This window comes from Haematobia irritans, chromosome 1 (genome assembly GCF_050003625.1).
Source record: "Haematobia irritans isolate KBUSLIRL chromosome 1, ASM5000362v1, whole genome shotgun sequence".
Classification (NCBI taxonomy): Eukaryota; Metazoa; Arthropoda; class Insecta; order Diptera; family Muscidae; genus Haematobia; species Haematobia irritans.
In genome coordinates, this window is record NC_134397.1 from 76,428,806 (window position 1) to 76,453,949 (window position 25,144).

General features: G+C 34.6%; 3 protein-coding genes and 1 long non-coding RNA gene across 6 annotated transcripts in view; 3 read left to right on the forward strand and 1 right to left on the reverse strand.

The window, feature by feature from the left end:
- Positions 1–3,487: 3,487 nt before the first annotated feature.
- On the reverse strand, positions 3,488–9,016 carry Kat60 (katanin p60). Its single transcript, XM_075290838.1, has 7 exons — positions 8,858–9,016; positions 7,270–7,491; positions 6,984–7,207; positions 5,686–6,035; positions 5,498–5,619; positions 4,662–5,218; positions 3,488–4,598 (listed from the first exon to the last, which is right to left on the reverse strand). Exons 1-7 carry the CDS (start codon positions 8,867–8,869, stop codon positions 4,400–4,402), a joined length of 1,686 nt encoding a protein of 561 aa, XP_075146953.1. The 5' UTR covers positions 8,870–9,016; the 3' UTR covers positions 3,488–4,399.
- Positions 9,017–9,295: 279 nt separating this feature from the next.
- On the forward strand, positions 9,296–10,098 carry LOC142239303 (uncharacterized). Its single transcript, XR_012722985.1, has 2 exons — positions 9,296–9,845; positions 9,914–10,098. It is a non-coding gene; the product is annotated as an uncharacterized LOC142239303 (long non-coding RNA).
- Positions 10,099–11,139: 1,041 nt separating this feature from the next.
- LOC142221217 (guanylate kinase) lies at positions 11,140–21,967 on the forward strand. Of its 2 annotated transcripts, none has more exons than XM_075290842.1 (2): positions 11,140–11,281; positions 20,774–21,967. In XM_075290842.1, the coding sequence occupies exon 2, from the start codon at positions 20,930–20,932 to the stop codon at positions 21,581–21,583; it is 654 nt and encodes a 217-aa protein (XP_075146957.1). In that variant the 5' UTR covers positions 11,140–11,281; positions 20,774–20,929; the 3' UTR covers positions 21,584–21,967. The 2 variants fall into 2 exon arrangements, with proteins under 2 accessions (XP_075146957.1, XP_075146958.1); XM_075290843.1 differs by having other exon boundaries at positions 11,142–11,281; positions 20,959–21,967.
- The window catches only part of LOC142221216 (dihydropyrimidinase-like), a 62,856-nt gene continuing 48,851 nt past the window's right edge, over positions 11,140–25,144 (forward strand). Inside the window, exon 1 of one of the 2 annotated variants that reach the window (XM_075290840.1) lies at positions 11,140–11,281. The gene's annotated coding sequence lies outside the window, so the exon portion shown is untranslated. Of the gene's footprint in view, positions 11,282–15,317; positions 15,781–25,144 lie in introns of those variants that run through there. The other variant, XM_075290839.1, reaches the window with a different exon arrangement.

The following is a 25,144-nucleotide window of genomic DNA, read 5'->3' on the forward strand; positions in this document are numbered from 1 at the left end:
CTCGTCTTCAGCCAAGGTCACTTATAAGGCCAATTCCGGTCATCCGACATTATGGCTTAGAAAGTGCTTCGGGTTCTTTCTAGCCATCACATTGTTCGTGTGCCGACCCAGTTCGCGGACAGGGTTTCACCATCTCTCTTTTCCAACTCCGTCAGTGTTCCGATCTAAGGAAGGCACTACCATCTACTTCAGCCAAACAGGGTTAGGTTAGGTTAGGTTAAAGTGACAACCCGAATAAGTTTCAGGCTCACTTAGACTCTTCAGTCCATTGTGATACCACATTAACCAAAAGTACCTATTACATATGGACACTTCTAGTTTTAACTGCTGAACCTACTCGATTATTTTCTTATGTTGAACCAACCAGATTGTTCCAAAAACATTAGCAGACTGCTTAAGTTAACGTTTTCCAGGTCCGCCAGTAATCTAAAGCTATATGCCCCTAAAATTCGTTTACACCTTAAGGTGGGTACTATGTTCGGTTTTCGAGTTGAAAATCACTTTATTTTCGCGATTACTTTTCCTGAAATAATCAAAATTATAAATTAAAACCAAAATATTCCTGTAAAGTCTTGCCGAAATCTAGGGGAACAAGAAACTGCGCATCAATTGAATTAATTTATCTGCTTCATATTGAACTGTTTTATTAAAGTAACCGCGAAAATTTCAACTCGAAAAGCGAACATAGTACTTACCTTTACACAAAATGCAGGACACTCACACAAGAGGTGTTTAATTGATTCCTTTTCCTCCGCATCATGACAGCTCATACAATAGTCATTATACTTCGCGTCAATTGTTTGTGCAAGATCGCCTATCAGACAGCGACCCGATATAGCAGATATCAGGAGTGATATCTGACGTCTTGAGAACACTGACATATCTAGTGTGCGGTTTTAGTTTAAGTGGGGCCATATTTGCTTGGTGTCGCTACAACCCTTGCAATTCTCTCATCATAACAGTAAGAGCTTGCAGGTAGCCAGAGGCATACCAACAGATTCTAGTTCCCCTGGAATATGTAAGGTAGTTTCTAGCCTTGCTAACGGTTCCCCGGTATGTTCCTATGGCCGGGTGAACATTGTACTGCTCAGTCATCTCGTTGAGAGATTTGCGGCAGTCGATGGCCGTTTTCGAGTTAAGGAAAACAGAATCCAAGGATTTTATTGCAGGTTGACGGTCTCTTATTCCTAATATTTCAGCCTGAAAAACACTACAGTGATTAGGTAATCTTTTCGCTATTCGAAGTTCCATATCTTTAGAATATACTCCGAAACCCACTTATCCGTCCATTTTGGAGCCATCAGTTGAGGGCGACACACACGGCAGCGGTTCAGAATGCTATAGATTCCTAGAAGTGCAGCGTAGTGGCATTGAGAGCGGCACACACGGCAGCGGTTCAGAAAGCTATAGATTCCTAGAAGTGCAGCGTTGTGTTGGGGGAAGACAACAACCTATCAGCGATGATGAGCTGCTATAGACTTGATCGGTTCTATCCCACCAAAGATCTGGCATCTCCAGGTACTTAAATAGTTATCTCTCCATTCCGAACCCGACAATTTGAGATGTTTGCCCGAATTGTGGACAATCGCCTCACCTCACAAGGCATCTCATCGCGTGACCTGCAAAGCCGACAGACCTGACACCTTCTTCACGCTGGACTCATTCCAGTAGAAGCAGCTCGCTACCTCGAACTGGTTGTACAAGCTTGAATGTTTAATCATTATCATTTGTTTTGTCTTTATTTTCCCTATTTGTCGTCATACCTTAAATTCCCAGGCACCACTAGAAAAACATAAATAGAAGTTTATTAATGTAGAGATCTAAATTTTAATATATTTTTTGTGAAATCTTATATTTATCCATTTGCATGCATTTTTTGTATTTTTATACCCTCCACCATAGGATAGGGGGTATATTAACTTTGTCATTCCGTTTGTAACACATCGAAATATTGCTCTAAGACCCCATAAAGTATATATATTCTGGGTCGTGGTGAAATTCTGAGTCGATCTGAGCATGTCCGTCCGTCCGTCTGTCGAAATCACGCTAACTTCCGAACGAAACAAGCTATTGACTTGAAACTTGGCACAAGTAGTTGTTATTGATGTGAGGGTGGATGGTATTGAAAATGGGCCATATCGGTCCACTTTTACGTATAGCCCCCATATAAACGGACCCCCAAATTTGGCTTGCGAGGCCTCTAAGAGAAGCAAATTTCATCCGATCTGGCTGAAATTTGGTGCATGGTGTTAGTATATGGTCTCTAACAACCATGCAAAAATTGGTTCAAATCGGTCCAAAATTATATATAGCCCCCATATAAACCGATCCCCCGATTTGGCTTGCGGAGCCTCTAAGAGAAGCAAATTTCATCCGATCCGGATGAAATTTGGTACATGGTGTTAGTATATGGTCTCTAACAACCATGCAAAAATTGGTCCACATCGGTCCATAATTATATATAGCCCCCATATAAACCGACCCCGCCATTTGGCTTGCAGAGCCTCTAAGAGAAACAATTTTCATCCGACCCGGCTGAAATTTGGTACATGGTGTTAGTATATGGTCTCTAACAACCATGCAAAAATTGGTCTATAATTATATATAGCCCCCATATAAACCGACCCCCGATTTGGCTTGCGGAGCCTCTAAGAGAAGCAAATTTCATCCGATCCGGCTGAAATTTGGTATATGGTGTTAGTATATGGTCTCTAACAACCATGCAAAAATTGGTCCATATCGGTCCATAATTATATACATCCCCCATATAAACCGACCACCAGATTTGACATCCGGAGCCTCTTGGAAGACCAAAATTTATCTGATTCAGTTGAAATTTGGTACGTGATGTTAATATATGGCCTCAAACACCCATGCAAAAATTGGTCGATATCGATCCATAATTATATATAGGCCCCATATAAACCGATCCCCAGATTTGACCTCCGGAGCACCTTGGAAAAGCAAAATTCTTCCCATTCGGTTTAAATTTGGTACGTGATGTTAGTATAGGGTATCCAACAACCATGCAGGAATTGGTTCCTATCAGTCCATAATAATATATAGCTCCCATATAAGCCGATCCCCAGATTTGACCTCCGGTGCCTTTTGGAGAAGCAAAATTCATCCGATCTGGTTGAAATTTGGTACGTGGTGGTAGTACATGATATTTAACAACCATGTGAGTTGAAATTTGTGGATGACAGTCTTTCGTAGAAGTTTCTGCGCAATCCATGGTGGAGGGTACATAAGATTCGGCCTGGCCGAACTTACGGCCGTATATACTTGTTTATTTGCCTGATACGGCTTGAGTATCTGGCAATCCTATTAAAATTATAGACAATCATTTAATAAAAGAAACTGCGAACTTTGTGTTATGATTATTATTGTTTTATTTTTATTTTTGTTTTTTTTTTTCTTTTTAGAAATAGTTATTAAATAATTTGTTTTACCAATAAACTTACAACTAATGAAAAAGAGAAGAATGTTATTTTAAAATAGCCAAAAAATATTTTATTATTTTGAGAAAAAGAAAAAACAAACAGTATCAATAAAATAATGATGAATATGAGAAGAAAGAAACGAAGCAAACAATTAACAAATAGGCATGTGGTGTGTAAAAAAATTCGAACTGTATTAGATAGGAGGGCAATGGAATTGTATTGTTAGCGAGATGTAGATGAATTGTATATAGTTTTTATTAGGGAATACCAGAATACTTTTGTTCAAACTCATGACTACTATACTACTAATGGTATTCAATTTTAAGAAAGAGCAACCTTTAGTGGAAATAGTAGCCCTGTGTTTAGGGTTAGAGCTTAATACTATGTTCGGTGCTCACGGAGATAATCCACTGTTTTTATTTCGTTTCCCAAAAAAAATGTAGAAAATAAATGCTGGCGATTACACAAACTCTAATTACGCAAAAAATGCCAGCGCTTTTAAAATTTGTGAAATATATGATTTCTTCCGTGGCTAGCGATGAGCATAGTACATAGTTTATGGGAGAACTGGATTAGTGTGGATGATTCTACTTAATATGATGAATATTTTGTTCCTAATATATGTACGATTTTGTTAGTCTTTTCTTCGTTCAATTGCATTTGGATGGTATTGGTATGTATATCGTGTAGTCTCTGTCTCTACAGCGATTATTTTAATTTAGTGTTTCTCAGATCATAATCACTTTGTGAAAATGTTCATCCCTTCAAAGCATACGAATGTTAGGTTGTTAGGGTTTATGGTGCTGTCAGTGCTTAGCTTGGCTAAGATTTTCACAAAATTCCGCAGTTAAATATGTTGTGTGAAGGTGTGGGATTAGGACTGTGCTGCAAGTCTCACGCTCAAACATTTACAACAGCATGCGACGTTTAGTATTCTTGAAAATTGTTTGCGGCCATCATGAGGAACCAAATTCAGCCATCCATTTCTCATATTTATCTAGATCAGCTTGAGAAACACTTTTGTTACAACGGCTAAGTGCTTCCAGAAAGTCTTGTTCTGAAACTGGTAAATCGACTTCTTCCTTTGCCAATTGTCGAATTTCTTCTGGAGTTAGACCAGCAATTCTGCGACGCATAGACATCATACTTGCATCCCTGTAAATAGATGATCAATAATGATACGAAGAACAAGGGATTATTGATTAATTTAATTATTACCTGCACACATTTGTAATATCCGCACCAGAATATCCGTCCAATTTCTCAGCAATATTTGATAGACTAACACTTTCATCTACCTTAACTTCTCTTAGATTAATTTTTAATAGAGCTTCTCGACCTTCACCTGATGGCAGCGGTATATAGATACGTTTTTCCAAACGACGACGTAAAGCTTCGTCAATGTCCCAGGGGAAATTTGTGGCCGCCAATACCATAACAACTTTATTGGCCTCCTCACTGCCCACGCCATCCATTTGCACCAATAATTCCGATTTGACACGACGTGATGCTTCATGTTCCGACTCTGAACCACGCCGGGAACATAGAGAATCGATCTCATCAATAAATATGGTACTGGGCGCATAAAATCGGGCCATTTCAAATAACAATCGTACCATTTTTTCCGATTCACCACGATACTTTGATGTTAGAGTTGATGATGAAACATTAAAGAAAGTTGTACCACATTCGGTGGCAACGGCTTTTGCCAGCATAGTTTTTCCGGTTCCTGGTGGACCAACCATTAGAACACCCTTCCATGGTCGTCTTATTCCCTAAAAAGCGAATAAAGCATTGCCATATCAATTGTCACAAGAAAAACTTTCGTTTGGTCATATATTGATCTGGGCTGTGGATTCGAGCCAATTTTGCTCGACTCTAAGAGTTCGGGTCGATGTCGACTACAAGACTCCGACTCCACAGCCCTGATTTTGACAGACTTAATGCAATAGTCAAGGGAAATGATGGTCATATAAAGCAATTGTCATCTATTAATGTTTTGATTGGCGTCGATGATTGATTTATTATAATTTAATTTCTTTACTTAAACATACCTTGAAATAATCCGGCATTAGCATTGGCAATACAACAGCTTCTTCGAGCAATCTCTTAGCATCATGCAAGTCAGCAATATCTGTCCAGTATATTTTGGGATTACGTTGTAAAATATCACGTTCTGAAAGGTAGCCATGTTTTCAGAATTAATGTGTAATCAATTAAAAGAAAATAATTTGATCCTTACCCAAAATATCGACCAATTCAGCCTCAATATGATTGTTCGGTTGAAATTTCTTCTCTTCTTTATCTTCTTGGTCTGGTGATTCATCATCTCTAGTCTCGTCATTATCTTTATTTGAACCATTGTCGTCTTTATTAGAGCTAGTAGAATTACTGCTAGCCGCTGATTTGCGTGTTGATGTAGAAGCTCGTGGACCACTGCTATGAGTATTTGTGGACGATCTCGCCGACGATGCGTTATTCGATTTCTTGTTTAGACCATTGCTAGATACCGTGTTGCGAGTTGGTATTGTACTTTTTGTGGGACCGGACTTTTTGTTTGGCATATTACGATTGCGATTCGGAACAGCAGGTCTATTGGTAGAGAGGCAAGAAAATAAGACAAATAATCAGGGAAATAAATAAAATTTAATAGCCTTGGAAATTAGTATAATTTTATTGGGAATGGACTTCTCTTTTATCATTGAGTGAGAGAGATAAGTTGCCACAGTTGGTAGAATTCTACCCAAAATGGTAGATTTTTCAAAATATTCCTCTCCAAGAAATTAAATTTTGACAAACTTTTCTAAAGAAATAAAAATTTTCTACAGTTAAAAATTTTAAAAACTTTCTTAAGAAATAAAAATTTGATAAAATTTTACTTCTATATAAAATTTTGTCCAAATTTTATTTCTCTAGAAATTTTTGCCAATTTTTTTTTTATAAAAAATTTTATCAAAATATTACTTCTATAGAACATTTTGTCAACATTTTACTTCTTTAGAAAATTTTGTCAAAATTTTACTTCTATAGAAAATTTTGTCAAAATTTTATTTCTATAGAAAATTTGACTTTTATAGAAAATTTTGTCAAAATTTTACTTCTATAGAAAATTTGGTCAAAATATTACTTCTATAGAAAATTTTGTCAAACTTACTTTTATAGAAAATTTTGTCAAAATATTACTTTTATAGAAAATTTTGTCAACATTTTATTTCTATAGAAATATAGTTTTTTTTTGTTTTGATTTTGGCTTAAAACCGTTGACTAAACTACGAGAGAAGCTTAACCAACAGAGGAAAAGTATATTTGCGAAATGTATTTGACAATGCCCTGTAGACTGCAAGAGGTTTGGACGGACGGCCGATTCGGAATTACCACATTCCTCATCAGCATCCTCTACTTGCAACGAAACTATCAACCAATTATCGGAATAAATTCGGGTAATTCACTAAACCCAAAGTAAATCACACTCGAACCTCCCGAAAAAAAGGTTTTCTGATTTTTTTTTTGCATTTTGAGGTGGTAAAGCCTTATACATACTTTTCTGGTCTTGGTGGTCCCCAAACATCAGGATCTTTTGGTGGTGGTGTCCAAATGTCGGGATCTGGACGGAACCACGAAGAAGGATCCTTGGTTTCAGTTTCACTGGTTTGTGTTCTAAATTTCGAAGCAAAATGCGAATTTTGCAAGTCCAAAGTCATCTCTGACAATGTGCGTTGTATATCCTTTATCTGAGTATATTCCTTTGTAATTTGCTGTTTAATCTGAAAATTATTAAATTGTGAATTTAAATGAATTGTCCGTAAGAAATGGATTGTCCATTTACCATTGTCCATTTTCCCTTTCTCAAAGGGTCGTTGGTTGAAGTGATCATGCGAGCCAATAAACCCTGAAGACCCTCATAATATATGGATGCCGAATCGTAGTCACCAGTTAAGGCCATATCTCTGGCCAATTTTGCATTCTCACATATTTCCTCTATTGACGCCTTGGACATCACGGTCATTCCTACACAAGATTTGGTCTTTTGTTTGCCACCTCTTAATAGCTGTAAAAGATAAGTGAAAATATTGTATACACTTAAAATGAAAGAATCAAGACGGGATAGTAGTTCTATATTTTATACAAACCCACATATAACAAAATAATATAACTTTTACTATCACATACTCTTTATATTAAAACATATCCAAATGGCCCAATCAATACATATGGGAGAGCAAACATAAACGGAGACGTCTGTATTACCAATTTTTGGATCATATGGCAAGTAGTATAGCGAAACTGACAACGAGGAATAACTTCTGAGAGACACAATAAAAAAATGGAAAAAGGCCCTTCCAAATAATAGACGATGGAATGAGGATCAGTTTCCCAGAAGAGCAATATTTCATTGTTGGTAAAGAAAAAAAAAAATACCAGCCTCTTCGTGGGCCTTTGGATAGAATTGTTCGGGGCATAAGTATGTATCAGTTCGATCTCCGGAGAAGGTAGTATTCAGCCAAGTTTATGATTCAACAACCAGATAACAATTGTGTTATATAAACAAACGTTCTGTTTCTTTCATAGAGTTGCAAAAATCGAAGAGGACGACAATGACCCGATAGAATCCCAATAGAAACAACTAATACGATCAGTGTATGTATGGAGGCACAGTGTTGCAAGGGTTAGCAAGTCCTCATTGCATACAAATGGTCATAGCTTATATCACAATTTGACAGACAACCAATACATTCATCGGTGATACAACGTCTCTAGTAATTCTAGAGGTGTTTTCACACATACCGTGACTCATCCAAACTCAGGTGTAAGTAGATCCCTTATCAATGATAAAAATTCGCTAGAAAAATGGTCCTCACAATTGCAATGTGGCCATACCACAACTATTGGCGGTGTGAGCATATTGGTTATTGTCGATGTCATGTTCTAATTTGGACAAATTGTATGTCTATCAAATTTCATATACGGACCCTTTACTATTCTTAAAAAAGATTTAAATAAGTGATCGGGAATTGCTTTTATTTCAATTATCATATGACCCTCGTAAATTATCGTCATACTTTATCTCAACTCTACCGCACAATGACGATTGACAATATCGACATACATAATATAGGAAGTTGGTTTCTGAAAAGGCATAGGAGAGAAAAAATCTTCAAAAAGATGATGAGCAACTGAAACACTGCCGAAATTAAACCATTCTTTATACGGGCTGCTTCAAGAAATATTAGTTACTATATTAGAAGAAACATTGAATTATTATATGGGGATTTCAATTGTCGCGTCACCTCCTCCAACGTCCCAAAAATCAGTCATCGTTTCTCTTATTTTCTTGTTTCTTCGTCTCACGCACTTTGTTTTTTCCGTGGGTTTCTTTTCTAGTGGACGACGTTTTTATTTTATTGGAAACTTACGGTAATTGACATGGGTATGTAAATTTCCTTTTGACTTTTATCCGTAAGAAAATATTTAATATCTAATAAAATAAAGTTTATTATATTTTAACTTGCGGAATTCGACGAAAACCTTTCTTATTTTACACAACGCAGCCGATAGAAACTAGAAGAAACCGGCGTTGAATTAAAGTTACCCGTAGTCGGTGGCCAATTCGCCATTCCGAAATGAATGCCTCTACCTACATATGGATTTCTTAACAGTGTTCACACAAAGCTAGTGTGTGTGAATGTTTTTCTTCAAAAATTTGTTTCTTTCTTGTTTTTTTCATGTCAGTATTGTGAAATTGTTTGGTATTACGCTTTACATATCTATAAATACATATAATTTCTTATTGTTTATTGATATAATCGAAGATAAGCTAATTAGCACGTGCCCGCCACCATTTTAAAGTTCCATTTTATGCGCTTTACAGACTATCAGTTATTCCGGACGGAATGTCGGTGTTTTTAAAGAATCTTACAGTGTGTCAGATCGATACGACTTGTCGGCGATGACTAAATAATGTGTAAATGTGTTATCGATCCCATAAACATGCAGCAGTATCGATTATGACTTATACGAACGGTCCCATCGCCCACTTTCCCGCCCCTTCCGACCGTGAAGGCCTCGTCCCCATGACGTAGGGACTTAACTTATAATGAGCACAATATATGGGATATGTTCGACACGAGCACTGTCGTCCGGAATAACTGCCCTGCCAGCATTTCAAAGTTCCATTTCATCCTCATCGCTACCACAGACTCGTAAGTGACACTGCAACAATCGTCAACTGTGATAGTATTTTGCCATCACTATTCGCATGAAAGTATTTTGCCATCACTATTGTTACAAGAGCCATTTTATATTTTGTGAAACACCAAGCACAACTAGCTTCTTATAATTTATTTAAATAAAAATGATAACGAAGTGCTGAAAACATAGTTATTTCGCTTAAAATTGTGAAAGGTATATTGGGGAACAATTTTTGACTTTCCAAATGGAATAAAGTGATAGTTTTTCAAATATTTTTCCAGACACGTTGCCTCCATTGGGAATAAAAGCACTGGCTGACGCTACAACATGTAACTTGCAACTTGTAACTCACCTTCAATCTTTTATTAATGCATAAAAATATGTTAAATGTGATGTGATAGTCGTATAAATGTTATATTTATGAGAATTTATAAATGTTTAATAAAATTAATAAACATCTAAACAATCGTGTCTTACTTGACCACAATGATTCTTTTACAACTATTTTAAAATGCACTTTGTCTGATTGTTTGAAGGTGTTCTTATTGGCGTCGTTCTAAATTTATTAGAAAAGGCACCTAATAATTGCACTCATGCGATACTTTTTTGTAGTAACTTGGCGTGGTACAACTTCTCAATAGTGACGGCGCTTTTCCGGCGAGTTTTTGATGTCGTATACGATTGTTTTCGACGTGGTGGGGATTCTCAGAAGCGCCGTCAAATTCAAAAAATGTTGGCAGGGTGATAGTCTGCAAAGCGCATTATCTCCATAGTTTCTATAGATGTTTCACAAAATATCAAAATGGCTCTTCTAAATAGTGATGCCAATTTACTTTAAGTTTTTTGTACATTTCCCATCACAGTTGACGATTATAGTGTTAAGATGAGTACTTTGTTCGATTTTCGAGTTGAAAATCACTTTATTTTCGCAATTACTTTTCCTGAAATAATCAAAATTATAAATGAAAACATACATATTCCCATAATGTCTTGCCGAAATTTAGAGGAACAAGAATTGAGTTAATTTATCTGTTTTATATTGAACTGTTTTAATAAAGTACCCCCGAAAATTCCAACTCGAAAAGCGTACATAGTACTTACCTTAACTTAAAAGCCCATGGTAGCGATGGTGATAAAAATGAACACTGAAATGCTGGCGAGGTATTTATCGTATCGATTAAACAGCTGACCCCATACACAAATTTTCTCTTCCCCTCAAAATATATCCCAGATATTGGCCGCACTATAAGTTATCTTAGATCGATAACATATTTATCAATATTTTACTTAACTCCGACAGTCGCTACGGTTGTGTTCAGTTTCTCCATGCCCAGCAGCGACATCTCTTATAAATAGTAAACACTAATAATATCTCAAGTCGAGTATTGGCAACACTAAATTACAAAAACAACTTTGAAGTAAATGCAAATACAAGAAAAATAACCCTTCTAATTGGATTGAGAACACGGAGAAAGACTCCACTAGCATTGTCTGCCCCCAGTATATAGCCAAGTAGTCTCCTAAATTTGTTTTCAAGGACATTGTCCACAAATTCTTGCAGGAGCTAGTCAATACTTGACCGCTGAACGGAGTAGGTAATTTTATTATCCGCTGCGACCTTTCCTGTGCAGTAAACAAAACCAAATAAGGTATGTTGTAAATGGACTTGTTGTTTTCGTATCACTTATATCATCAATATTTGAAGTTCAAGTCATTTCATATGTTTTTCGAACTTGTCTTTGAAAAATGCAACAATTTTTATTCAGAAAAATACTTTTTTTATTCTTGGTATTCAAAAAGAATTATGGCTATACAGTGGGATATCTAAATTGTCAAGTATAGTTACGCGTCGTGTAGTAAACACATGTGTTCATTAGGGTCTACCGAAAGGCAGAAAATAGATTTGAAGAGTGGAATATAAACTAAAGGTCTAATATTTTGTAAGTGTTATTATAAATTATTATTATTGTTATAAATTATAATTTTTATTATTGTTGTACTCTAAAAAGTGAACGCTATATGGCAATAAAGCCAATTTAATTCTATTTTAGTTTATGAAATTATTATGTTTTGAAAAAAAGTTCTTGACTGTAATAAAGTTTATGTGTACGTTAGTTAAATGAACTAAAAAAAGTGGAAAATTATACACGAATGATGCATAAAGATTTACTAATCGTCACGAACTTCGTATTGCACTAAAGAAAAGTTCTGCAATTTTAAACTCCAATTTTTCCTTAAAACACCGAAATTTTCCTTCAAACTTCGAAATTAACAAGTTAAAAAAATATGTTTAATACATTTTCTTAAATTTATCGAAAAAATTTACTTATTTTTATGAAATATGCGTTTGTAATACAGTTTAGTAAAGATTTCCTAAAATTAACCATAACATTCCTGGTGGATTCACTGTTTTTTTAGTGTACTAAGATCAGCTAACCCGTTGGATTTAAAATATCTAAATGTATTTCGAAAATTAGTCAAATTTATGTCGACCTCCAATCATAAATTATTTTGTATTTCGATTAATTAACAAACTTTTATACGACTTTCACAATACGCTACAAAAATTGATTTTAACTAGATTTCAACTGTATTTTGCCTTATAATCAGATATTTCAAATCTCGAAAAATGTGGATTTTGATTTACTGTGTAGAGCCTATTAGAGAGATTTGTTTTTATGTGATTGCAAATGTGTCTAAAAAATTTTTTATGTGATTGCAAATGTGTCTAAAAAATGTGCCATTTTATATGAAAATAGGAATAGAAAATGTTTCACGAAAAAACAACCATTTTATTAAAAAGAAAATAACTACCACTCAAAATGGGAGTGATAACCAAATTAATGGGTTGGGTTAGGTACAGTGGCAGCCCATTTAGGCTCACTTAGACTGTTTGTGGTGAACTTCTCTCTGAGATTTTACGCTTAGCTCAATGTATGGAGTTACTTTATAGACCTTGTCTTCCATTCAATTGAATAGTCTGTGCCAAATTTCTCAATCATCAAATTCTGGGTATAAATTGTGAAATCATTTTCACTTTTTGCCCTAAAAATTGCCCAAGTGACGATAAATCGTTAATTCTAATACAACGTGACCATATATCATTATCATACTTACTATTCTCACTGAGGATCTCTGTAAATTTACAAAAAAGGGATTATTAAAAAAGTAATTTTTAAATAGTTGTAAACTTCGATCAAGGACAAGATACATATTTACATTATATTTTAGCCTAATATTTTGCAAGCTTGGTTTGAACTGACCTAAAAACAACCTGTAATTCGTTAAAGGTTGCACTCTGTAAGTCACTGATGAGAGTGGCAAGTCGCTTAGCCTTTTTATAAATTCCCAATGAAATCTTTGCATGTTGCAATGGAATAGTGTTCATGATTATTCTCGGAAAAATATATCACCAAACTATTTCCAATTAAAAGTTGAATGAAATTTAAAATTATCTAATACAATTAAATTTTTAATCAAATGAAATGATAAAAAAATTAAGAAAAAAATTGAACATTTGTACATTTCCTATTAAAATAAATTAAAATAAAATAGAATAAAATAAAATAAAAAATAGTTCCAATTTTAACACAAATCCATAGAAAAATTCAACTATAATTATTATCCGAAAACACATAAAAAACTGCTAACTCGTATAAAGCTGCAAATACAATAAAAAATGTTTAATTGGATCAAGTCCATACCAGCCGACTCTCCGATTCGGGATCTTGAGCATCGAGACACTGAAGTTTTTATCCGATTTGCTTGAAATTGAAAAACTACATGTATTTTAGGTTCACACATTGGTATGCTTAATATGGTGTGAATCTGTTAATGTTCTGGTATAGCCCTCATATAGATAGGTATAGGCAGCATATAGCCCAATCTCCCAATTTGGCTTCTTGAGTTTCTGGACACTACAATATTTATATGATTTGCCTGAAATAGAAAATCTATAGGTATTTTAGGTCCACACATAAATGTACCAAATATGGTAGGAATCTGCCCCATGTTTTGGTATAGCCGGATATCCGGAATTGACTTCTTGTGCGTCTAAACATCGGAAGTTCTATGCGATTTGCCTGGAATTCAAAATCTAGAGGTATCTTAGGTCCGTAAATAGTTTGGAAGAGTCATCTGAGATTATCGACCGAAGCCGAAATTTTTCCTAAAATTTTTAACTAAATAAGTTTGGAGTGGCTTACTTCAATATTAGCATATTTTATTAAACAAAGGCACAAAAAACAATAAAAAAAATGTATTTCAGTCAAAATCTTATATATTGTTTTAGAACTTACAGACTTTTTAGTATTTAAAATTCCTTAATTTCATATTATAATGGCAAAAAAAAAAGGAATTTTTGTACTTTTTCTCCATACAAACTGGATCTTCGTTCGGAAAAAGACGTCCCGCTGCAATGAACAATTGTTCGCTGGTCACGCCTGTCGGTGGAGCGCTTAAATATTTTATTGCTGTTGCTCTAAAATGTTGGCATAGTAGGCTCCGTAATTATTATTATTATTATTCCATTTTATTACCTAAAACTGTTTTTACATGGACATGTAGTTATTTTTTCCCATATGAAGGATTTTTGGTTTTTTGTTTTAATTATAACAAATCGATATAAATGAATCGGTCGATTGTCGATTTTTGGTCGAAGGCCGAAAACGGTTCTTCGGTTGAGCTCTAGATTCGGCCCGGCCGAACTTAAGCCCGTATATAGTTGTTTTTTAATCATTTTCGCCAATGAAGCAATTTTAAAGGAAAAATTTCTTGGAACAATTAATTTCTTAATTGAATCGGAAATTGTTATCTTTACTCGTTGAGAATAGATCTGACACATAGATCTATTCTCAACGAGTTAAGGTGGGTTATAAGTTCGAGTTTAGCCGCTAAAATCACCATTTTTCACGATTAATTTTCTTTAATAATCCATTTTAAAGAATATTAAATTTATAAAAAGTTGCTTTGGGCTATACCCCATCAAAAATTGCTTCAAAGATGTATTTGATTTTAGCGGTTGAACTCGAACTTAGTACCCACCTTTACAAAGTAAGTCGCACAAAAGTACCAGAAAGTGGTACATAGAAGTAATTAAAACAATAAAAAGTAGCACAAAAATATAGCGAATTGTTATTAAGTGACTCAACGTTAACACCAACTTAATAGCAATACATTCCATTTTTCTTGAATCTTTGATCTTGAATCTTAAATCTTAATTTATTGTTTGTGCATAAATGGAAATAAAAATTAAATAATATTCTCAATTTTAATGGGAAGAATTTAACGATGACGTAAGAAAACAATTTAGAGCAATTCTTATCTCCTATTGTTCATTGGCTTATTGATCTTAAACTATAAATAAAAACCCCAAGTGCCAAAAATTTCTCAGTTTTAGATTAAAATAGGACCATACGTATTTTAAAAGTTGAATTTTTAGTAAATATTATTTTTTTTTAATATATCCATGTAAAATGTGGTCACCCCATTTAAGTTGTATGCGTTTAAAGTTCAACTAAAAAGAGAATCATGTAAGAGAAAAAATCACTGTTATTTTAAGAGTTCAGACTTCCTACTCAAAATGTACAAAAAATGTTTGTATATTGTGTGTGTTTGTTTATATCCACACTCTTCGTTAGTCGTTATGGACATCTTCGACATGGAGATACATTTATTATTTTCGGTGTTTTTTACTGGAGCGCATCTGGCATAAAGCTCTTGTACATGTTTCGCATTGTATATGCTATACATTTAGCCCTCATGCTCATAAGAGCGTAGTGCTAAAGCAATTGTCAGTCTAGCGGCGGAAGTGAGTGTGTATAGTAGTACAATTGACAAACCGAGCGCAAACCAATCGTGTGTCTTCATACAAAACAAATCTGAAGAAAGGAAATGGTGAATATTCAGTGAATTGGGAATTAAAAAAAGAAAAATCTGAAAACTTAACTGTTTTGAAATTGTGTTAAGAGAGCAGAGACCTCATTGAAAGTTGTGTATAACTGAAAAGGGCCCAAATCCCAAGTGGAAAAAATAACACCTTATCATATAGCAAACAGCGAATCTTAACAACGATAATTTTGTAGTGACAAATAAATCGACGTTTGCAGAATATTCCAGTGGAAAATTATTATCGTCTAGTATCTCAAAGGTATGTGTTCTTGACTTTTAAAATATATTTGTGACCTATTTTAGTGGTAGTTTTCAAAATGCATTACCTCAGTATCTTCCATCCATACTTGATGGTCGGTCATGGTGTAGATTATGGATTTCCTTATTGTTACCTTTGGATATTTTGGTATGGAACTTCCAAGTTTAGTGACACCACCACACCTTTTATGGCCCAAAAACACTCGGAGTGTCCGATGATAACATGTGTACATGTCTGAATAAAGTGCATACGAACTTTATTGGTGGCCACCGCCAGTAATTGTATGTATACCCGATTTGGTTTGGAGCATAACCGTTATTTTTCGCCTTCTAAACCAAGCGAACAATTCTTAATGTTCCCCAGCAAGATACATAAATGTTGAAGTTAAAAATTTAAATACCTTTTAAAGTTGGTAATTAAATCATTATAATGGTATCTGGCATATTTGTGGTTTATCTTTTGCTTTTGCTTTATTGGATTTCTTATCGTGGCCCCCTTTAAGTGGGCTCAAATAACATCTTGCATTTTCTACTTTAGTTATTTCGGCTCTTTTTTCTCTTGTGGTGGTGGTGTTGGGGGTCTATGGCAACAAATTTTCTTTTTGTGTTGCAGCCAACCAAACACCCTTTCCCCATTCTTCATCATGTTTGAGAGATACGGCGCATAACTAAATGGGCATGGGCGAAGAAGTGGTTGTTTTTCCATACAAACAAGAGCAACAACGTATATGGCCTACAAGTATCGATTTTCTTTTTCTAGCCTTGGATATGAACGACATATCTTATGCGTCTCCTTATTAAAGTCCTCTTTTTGGTTAGCTTTTATTATGGGATATTTAATCATCGTAATAAATACCAAAGATGAATGCTGAAAAAACACGTCTCCAATGTCGCTGATTTTATCCATCTAAAATGAAAAAGAAAGTTTTTCCAAGTTAAAATTAAAGCTGTTAGATTTATGATCAGACGCTTGTAATTATTACGATAGTTGGGTGTATTTGTCCTCCTCGTATGAGTGGCTCTTTGATTTATTGTATCATGTTTTTTTGGGCATATTAATGATTTGTTTTGACGCATATTGCTTTTCTTACCGGCATTGAGATATTTCACAATATTTTATTCATGCCGTAAATAGTGTGAGACAATTTATCCCAAGTACATCGAACTTTTCAGTATTCATTGCGTGTAATAATTGCTGGTTATGTACATATATGTTCAATATTGGGATGAATACCTGTTAGAGTATGGGCTGTTGGACCTAATGGGATTTAATATAATCATTAAATGTTAAGAAAGCTCAGAAAATTGAACCGCTCATGAGAAAGAGTAGGAGTTGAACTGTCTGCTGATTTCAGCTGCAAGAAATCGAGAGCTATTTATGAAATTAAATTTTTAACATATTTATTAACTAACTGTATGATCGCTTATATCCGGATAACGGAATTGCAAATAAAGAAGAAGAAATGTTAGGATGGGAGTTAGTTAGCGTACAGAAGATACTTATTAAATTTGATTATTGGCCTGCATGACTTAGTGAGAAAAAAAGAAGCTAAGGGAAATTTCCCCTTAATGTCTTTTGCAAATCAACACAGTATTGCATTTTCCTCCTTTTTGGTCACAGGCTCTAATTAAAAGGGAAAAATCTTTTCAGGTTTGGATCTCTGATATATGAGATTAACTAATATAACTACAAATTTTTCATATTTTAAGAAAAAAAGTAAGGAAAGTTTAAAGTCTGCACCAGGGCTGCCAATAAAATTTTAAGAAAAATGTTCACTTTTTCCCGAAAAAATCGTCATAATCTGCACTTGCTTTTTAAAAATCCTTAAAAAAATCGGGAATTTAAATAATATTAAAATAAAACATATGTTTTGGTTAAAAACAAAACAAAGGTATTCATTTCATATAAAGACACAGAATTCTATTATATTTAGTAAATTTTTCTATTACGCATTCTGAGCAAAGGTTGAATTACACACAATGCGTCAATCCGTGTGTTGATGGAAGGGTTGAGTTTTTTCTGTTTGCGGCAGACTATTCGAGCTTTTGATTTCAAAGAGAAATTTCAACTCTTCGATCATCGGACGCATTGTACGCATTGAACGCATGGTATGTAATTCATAGCCGAAAAGTACGCGAACGCCATCCACTAACTATTTGCATATTCAAAATTTCAGCTTCTAAACATTAAAAACCATAAATGCATCCAGATGTTATATCCTATCCCACATAGTGTTTAGGGTATAATAATTTTGATCTGTAAAACTGTGCCTACCGGAAATATTGATTATAGACTCCATAAAACATACTGATCGACTCGGAATCACCTCCTGAGTCGATCTATGCGTATTCGTCCCTTCATCGGTCGGTCTGTCTATGTATTGTTCGCAGGATTCCGGTCGCAATTATTTTGATGAAACTTGGTTCAGTGCTTTCTTGGCACAAGGACGACGCTATTGAATTTGGAAAAAAATCTGATCAAATTTAGATATAGCCCCCTCACATATGTATCGCCCGATTTCAACAAATGGGGTCGTATTGAGCCTATTTACTAACCGGCCGTCTTCAAATTTAATACAATATAATTAAGCACCCTTAAAGTAGGCAAAATTTAATCGAAATCGGTTCAGATTTCGAATTCGCTTGATCTTCTCAAATTTTTGAACGGAGTAAACATCGTCATTTTCGAGGCAAAAATCGGAAACTGTGCCCATTTATCGTCAAAATGACGATAAATCGGCAAAATTGACAGCCCTGGTCTGCACCCTTTGTAGAGTCATTTTTACAAGTTTTCGAATTAGCAGTGGCGATTTTACAATGAAAATGTGGGAATTCTCGCCATTTTGTGAGCATTTTTTTTGGCCAATTATGACACACATTGCTAAAATTTTAAGTGTACTCTTTGTGCAAAAATTCAAGTAAATAGGAGTGAAATTTTGAACAATTTGGAACTATATCTAAATCTGAACCGATTCTGACTAAATTTGTCATGAAAAGTTTCACGTAAATCGGAGTAAAAATTTGGCCTCTGTGGTCATATGAATGTTAATGTTAATCGAATGGGAGCTATATCTAAATCTGAACCGATTTCCTTTCAAACATTTCACGTAAATCGAAGTAAGGCCAAATATATGTATGGGAACTATATCTAAATCTGATCCGATTTTTTCCAAAAGCGATGGGGTTTCATTCTGACTCAAAAAAAAAAAAGAAACTTTTGCTAAATTTGAAGTTGATTAAACCAAACCTACGACCTAGACAAACAAGGTATTGTAATAAGGTCAAGGAGCAAAATTGGTAAACCGTTTTACAAATTATGAAAAAAATTGTTCAAACTTTTAAGAGTCCACTATCGATTTTTTCTACATTTCCAAAAGTTGACTTTCTCCAAAATTGGAAGATTTTTTTTTTAATTTTTTTGAAAAGTCAACCTTTTTTTATTTTTATTGGAGTAGTTATGTTATTGCTCTCATTCTTGTGACATTTTTAGTTTATGATGAAATAAAATAAATTACATGTGGTGAGCAAGGTTGCTGTAAATGACTCAGCCAAAAACGTAGGGGATCATATTCTGAAGCAGAGGTGTGCACGTGAATAATATTTTACTCACGCACACTCACGAGGGAAAAATCTTACTAATGCACGATATTGTTTGGTAGGACTCACGAAAAATGCCGTGACTCACGAATAATTTTATGTGAAATTTTTTTTAGGGACGTGTCAGAAAACATCAGCATGATTAAACTCAAGAGCGTTATTAAACTCTTAACATCGTATATGTCACTAAAATTGTAAATTAATTCTACTCGTAAGGATTTTATGTTTGTGTGCGGGATTATTTTCGTGAGCGTATTTTTCCGAAATTCTTTACTTATGCACACTCACGAAGAAATTATTTCGTGACTCACGCTCACGCACGACATTTGTTTTTCTAATCACGCTCGCGCACACTCCCGCCGTTGCCATCAGCGTGAATGACGACTCATGCGTGAGCCACGACAATTTCGTGTCACGTGTACACCTCTACTCTGAAGTATGCTGTACACAAACTCTTAGCAAGAATTTTAAATAAATTTCTCCATATATTGTTTTCAACTTGAGGGGAATACAGGTTTTGGTGTGGAATTCCTCATTGCACATACATTCAAGTTGCAATCAAATTCTGGGACTCTGTGTTTGTCATTCAAAAAACGACCGCAAATCACTTAAGGTAATCGAATGCTATAGTTGATTAACCTGATCGTGGCCGTAAATAATCTCATATAAATCATTCTAGAGCGTCTAAAAGAAAAAAACTTTGTACTATTTCTTTGTAGGTTTACACGACTTCTAGAGCAAAAAAAGAAACTGCTTCCAATAGATCACGAGTACAATATAATAGGAAATTTTCTTGAATGCTATCTGTGGTGGAGGGCATTTAAGATTCGACCGCATGTAATAGGTTATTTCTATTTTGAAACATGTCCATAAAGCTAGTAAATCTTTTTCCAATTCTAATTGTTTATGTTTCGTTCAGGAAAATTGATTTAAGCACCAAATTATCACCATGATGATCGAAACAATAGTAAAACTATATATATAATGGATTTTAAAAATAATTTTTAATTTAAAATTGGTTGTAAGCAAAATTTAATTATGTTAAATTTTTTAACAAAAAGGTGGTTATTTTATTTTCTGCGTATATATGATTTTATGCTTTGTAAGAATTAAAGAATTGAGCTAAAAAATATATTATTTCTTCAGTTTTGACATACATTTTTTAATTATAGTCCAAATTAAATAAAAAATTGTTGCATTTTACAAAGAGTATTATTTTCATTCGATCATTTTGTATTTTGTTTTCAATTTTAAATTCATTTCATCTGTTATGCATCTATAGCTTTTTGTTTTGTGGCTTATGATTTCTTTTAGTCTCACTATGCAGTTAAAATGGTCTTAAATTCGCACAGCCTTTGGGGTTATATTCTGTGTCTTATTTTCTTATTCTCTTCTAGTCTGCACTTACACCATTAATCACCGAAAACCCAAAAAACATATCCATCCACCTACTCAAGCGACTAACAACACCAGCAAAAACAAAATTTTTGCTAGCTTAAATTTATACGAAAAGAAATAAATCTCACTCTATCTGCGAAGAAAAATTTTTAAACATGATTAGCGTTCTCTTTATTGCCAATAGGCTATTTAGCACTATGTCCAAACAGGGACCCAGACCAGTTGTTGTATGCGGACCTTCGGGTTCCGGCAAGAGTACCTTGTTGAATAGGCTTTTCAAGGAATTCCCAAATACCTTTGGTTTTAGCGTATCACACACAACACGTAAACCCCGACCGGGTGAGGAAGATGGCGTTCACTATAACTTTGTGGAACGTGAATATATGGAGGCGGCTGTGGCCAATGGTGAGTTCATTGAATCGGCAACATTCAGTGGTAATATGTATGGTACGAGCAAAGAGGCTGTAAGAAAAGTCCAAAATGCCGGTAAGGTTTGCATTCTGGACATCGAACCCCAGGGAGTGGAACAGGTGAAAAAGACTGATCTAAATCCCATTTTGATTTACAACAATCCCCCCTCGATTGCCGCCTTGGAAGAACGGTTGCGTAAGCGCAATACCGAAACAGAGGAAACTTTAAAGAAACGTTTAGATGCTGCAGCCACCGAGATCGCTTATGGTCTAACACCCGGAAATTTCCATAAAATTATCCATAACGTAGATATAGATGAGTCCTATGAAATCTTTCGTGATTTCATAATATCCGAATTGAAAGCTCAGGAAGCAGAAGGTGTACAAATCTGTTGGTAAATTTAAAATCCACCACCATCATCACCTTCCATTGGTCCCATGAATCCCAAAGCGCATTTTATTATCTTTAAGTAGAACTGTAAAAAAATAACCCACGTATGTGGTGATGATTGATGTTTGGCATTTCAGCAATAAAATACAATATAATTCGAATATTAGAACAAATGTGTTCAGAATTCACAAAGAATAAACAAAAAAATTTGTTAACGTTTAATAAAACTTGTTTTATTGGTATCTAGAATTGGCAGTAATGAACACTATCCACCTCGAGATAAATAAGTTATTTTATTGCTTAAAATATTATTACAGATACGTTATGTTTTTAATTGAAATGATGAACTGTTGTACTCTAAAATAAAGATGGTCCTAATTTTTATAAAACAACCTAAACGTTTATACTTTATTCTGTAATATATAATGTACTGAGGGTGATTGGAAGCCACAGTGGTACTATGGTTAGTTCCAGGCATACAATAGCTCCGTTCGAGAACCCGATAATTTTTGATAATTATTACAAATTTTTACTGGAAGTCGTTCGTTTACACCAAAACGCCAACAAAAGAGAGCCGGAGAGAGACAACATTTGACAGTTATGAGATAGAGAAATTGCAAGTTTTTGCTAGAGATTTTTTCCCCAGTAAAATCTTGCAAACCATAGCATAGTTTGTCAGCTGGTTTATGATAACAAACAAAGTACCAATACAATGTACATGTTCGGCAACTACGATTGGAAGTTAAATATACAGGATTTATTTTTTGTTTTCAATGTTTTAGCAGCTGAAATTTTCAATGTGCAAATAGTTACTGGATACCGTTCGTGTACTTTTCAGCAATTTTAAGCAAAGAGTGTAAAATACACTCTTACTCTCTTGCTAGTTTTTACTGGATATTTTTTACTGGAAAAGTACGCGAACAGACCTAATATATTACTTAAATGACTCAAATGACAATATATTACAAAATGGCAAATACCTATTTAGGAATCATCTATTACATATGGGCAATTGACTTCCCAAAAAAGCCATTCACAGAACATTTTTTTTTGCATGCCTTCTTCCTAGAACAGTATTAAAATGGCTGATGTAATGAATGTTAAATATTTACATTTCTTACATTAATTTATTGCTATGAAGTAAATCTTTGGGTTTCCCAAAAACATGCTGACAAGTAAGTAATTGACTATGCAAGGGTTGCCCTTTATATTTTAATTCCTGGCATATTCTAGTGAATATTAGCTCAAGTCGAGTTTTGCTAATAATTGATCTTTATGCCTAGTACTAAGTCCGTGTTTTTGCGATAAATTCATACCGCCAAAAAAGCCGACGAAAATTCTTATAGCCGACTTTATTTCAGGCTTAAATCTACTTTAGTACAAGTGGTCCGATTTAAAATCCCTTTTCGATTTAAAATCCCTTCTCCTACACTCAAAAAAAAAATTGTTTATTTTTAACAATTTGTGCTAAAGTAGATTTGTTCCTTATTTCATGAAAATTGATTGATTTTAACCATTGGGAGCGAAAATTATAAATGAGGGATTTTTTTTTCAAATGTTTGGAAATTTATTCCGAAAAATGGTAACAAACTGATCAATTGAAGTATTGTCCATCGCTAGATATTACTTTTTCCCATCTTTCTGGCAGTATACGGATACCGACCGCGACGTAAAAAAAACGAGTCGACCTTTGACTTAATCCGCGAATCAACTCATTTTTTGTCTGGACTATACGGCGGATGGTGTAGGACTTGCCATATGTGTGTTTCCAAACAAATTTTTACGGGCTTTGCAACATGTGACCCAGCATTATCGTGCTGTAAAATCACCTTGACGTGGCTTCCCAAATATTGTGGCCGTTTATCACGAAATGCCCGGCTCAAACGCATCAATTAAGTTCGATACAAAGCTCCTGTGATAGCTTCACACAATTGCAGCAGCTCATAGAACACCAGACCCAGCTGGTCCCACCAAATACACAGCATTAGCTTCTTTCCATTTATATTCGACTTTGCCGTCGATTTGAGGCATGTCCGGACTTGTTATTTCTATTTCAAATAAGTTTTTACGGGTTTTAAAACATGATATCGAATTCCATTATTAGGCTAATTCCAAGCAACGATGCGTTACCAATGCTGAAGATTAATACGATTTTTTAATGATAATTTCAAGTATATAACCACAAAAATATAATTAGACAGATGCTCATTAAACCAGGTTCTTGTATCATTTTGACAAACCGAATCGCACCAGAAAGGTAAAAAGTTTGGAATAGGATGAACAATAGATTTTTCTAATACAGACGAATTCCCTATAATGAATCTTGACGGGACCAGAAAATTTTTTCATTTTACAGAAATTATAGCAGAATACAATAAATGGTGTTTTGAAATTTGTTCATTATAGAGAGAGAGAGAGCTTCATTGTATAGAAGAAGTTCATTGTAGAGAAGTTTGACTGTAATTGTATTTCAGTGATCAAAACCGGTGGACCGGTTTATCTTATTAGTTAAAAGTCGTTTCCGCTGGACCGGCGAAACCCTGCCATCAGATTTTTTACAGCCACCTTGTCCACCTTCTTCGCCGCAGAAAGCCAGTTTGCCTTGAACTGCTGCTCGTCCTTAGCAGTTTTTTTGGTCAAGATGCCAAATCCGGCCAAAACAGTACAGTACCGTGTTTCTTCAGGAAAGGCAGCAGACGTTTATTCAAACACTCTTTCACGTAAATTTCTTGGTTGACAGTCCCAGAAGCTATGAAAATGCTGCTTTTCAAGCCACAGGTAGAGATGGCTTGTCAAACCAGATATTTCTTTGCGAACTTTGACAGTTTTATGTGCTTGAAAATATCTGCTACCTTTCCCCTTCCTTTTGCCGTATAAAACTCCTGTCCCGGAAGCTGCTTGTAGTCGGCTTTGACGTAGGTTTCGTCGTCCATTACCGACTCCGACTCCAGCATTTTTCATCAGCTCGACTCCGACTCCGGAGTCGACTCCGGGTAATATAACTAAATCTAATTTTAATACCACTAATTTGTAGTTCTATTGTGGGGGTACCGTAAGTGGATCGATATGAAGTATCGAAAGTGCAAAAAAAGGTCTTAATTTCACATTAGATGCCAATTGTACTCTATATTTCAAATTTAGGGCAATGTTTAATAAATAAAATAGTGATATAAATACCCATCATAATATGAGAAGATACCAACAGTATATGTAACATATTTGTGGACCAAAATTATTGATACTATCTCAAATCCTTTAAATTTGTTGCGAGCTATATAAAGGTTTATATTTTCATATGCATGAATTTGAATCTAAATCGATTTAGACAAAATTGCATATATTTCTACAAAATCTATGTACTTATGCCTATATTCATAATAATTTACTGTAGGTTTATCGAAGAAATTCGTATGGTAATAGTAGGTTTAAAGTTTATGTTAACTTTTATGAATATGGGGGTTAAAATTTAAATCTAACGTTATGGGACGTAACACAATTGTAACGAAAAATAAAAATGCAAGGAACGTCTAAAGTCGGGCGGGCCGATTATAATATACTCTGCACAACTT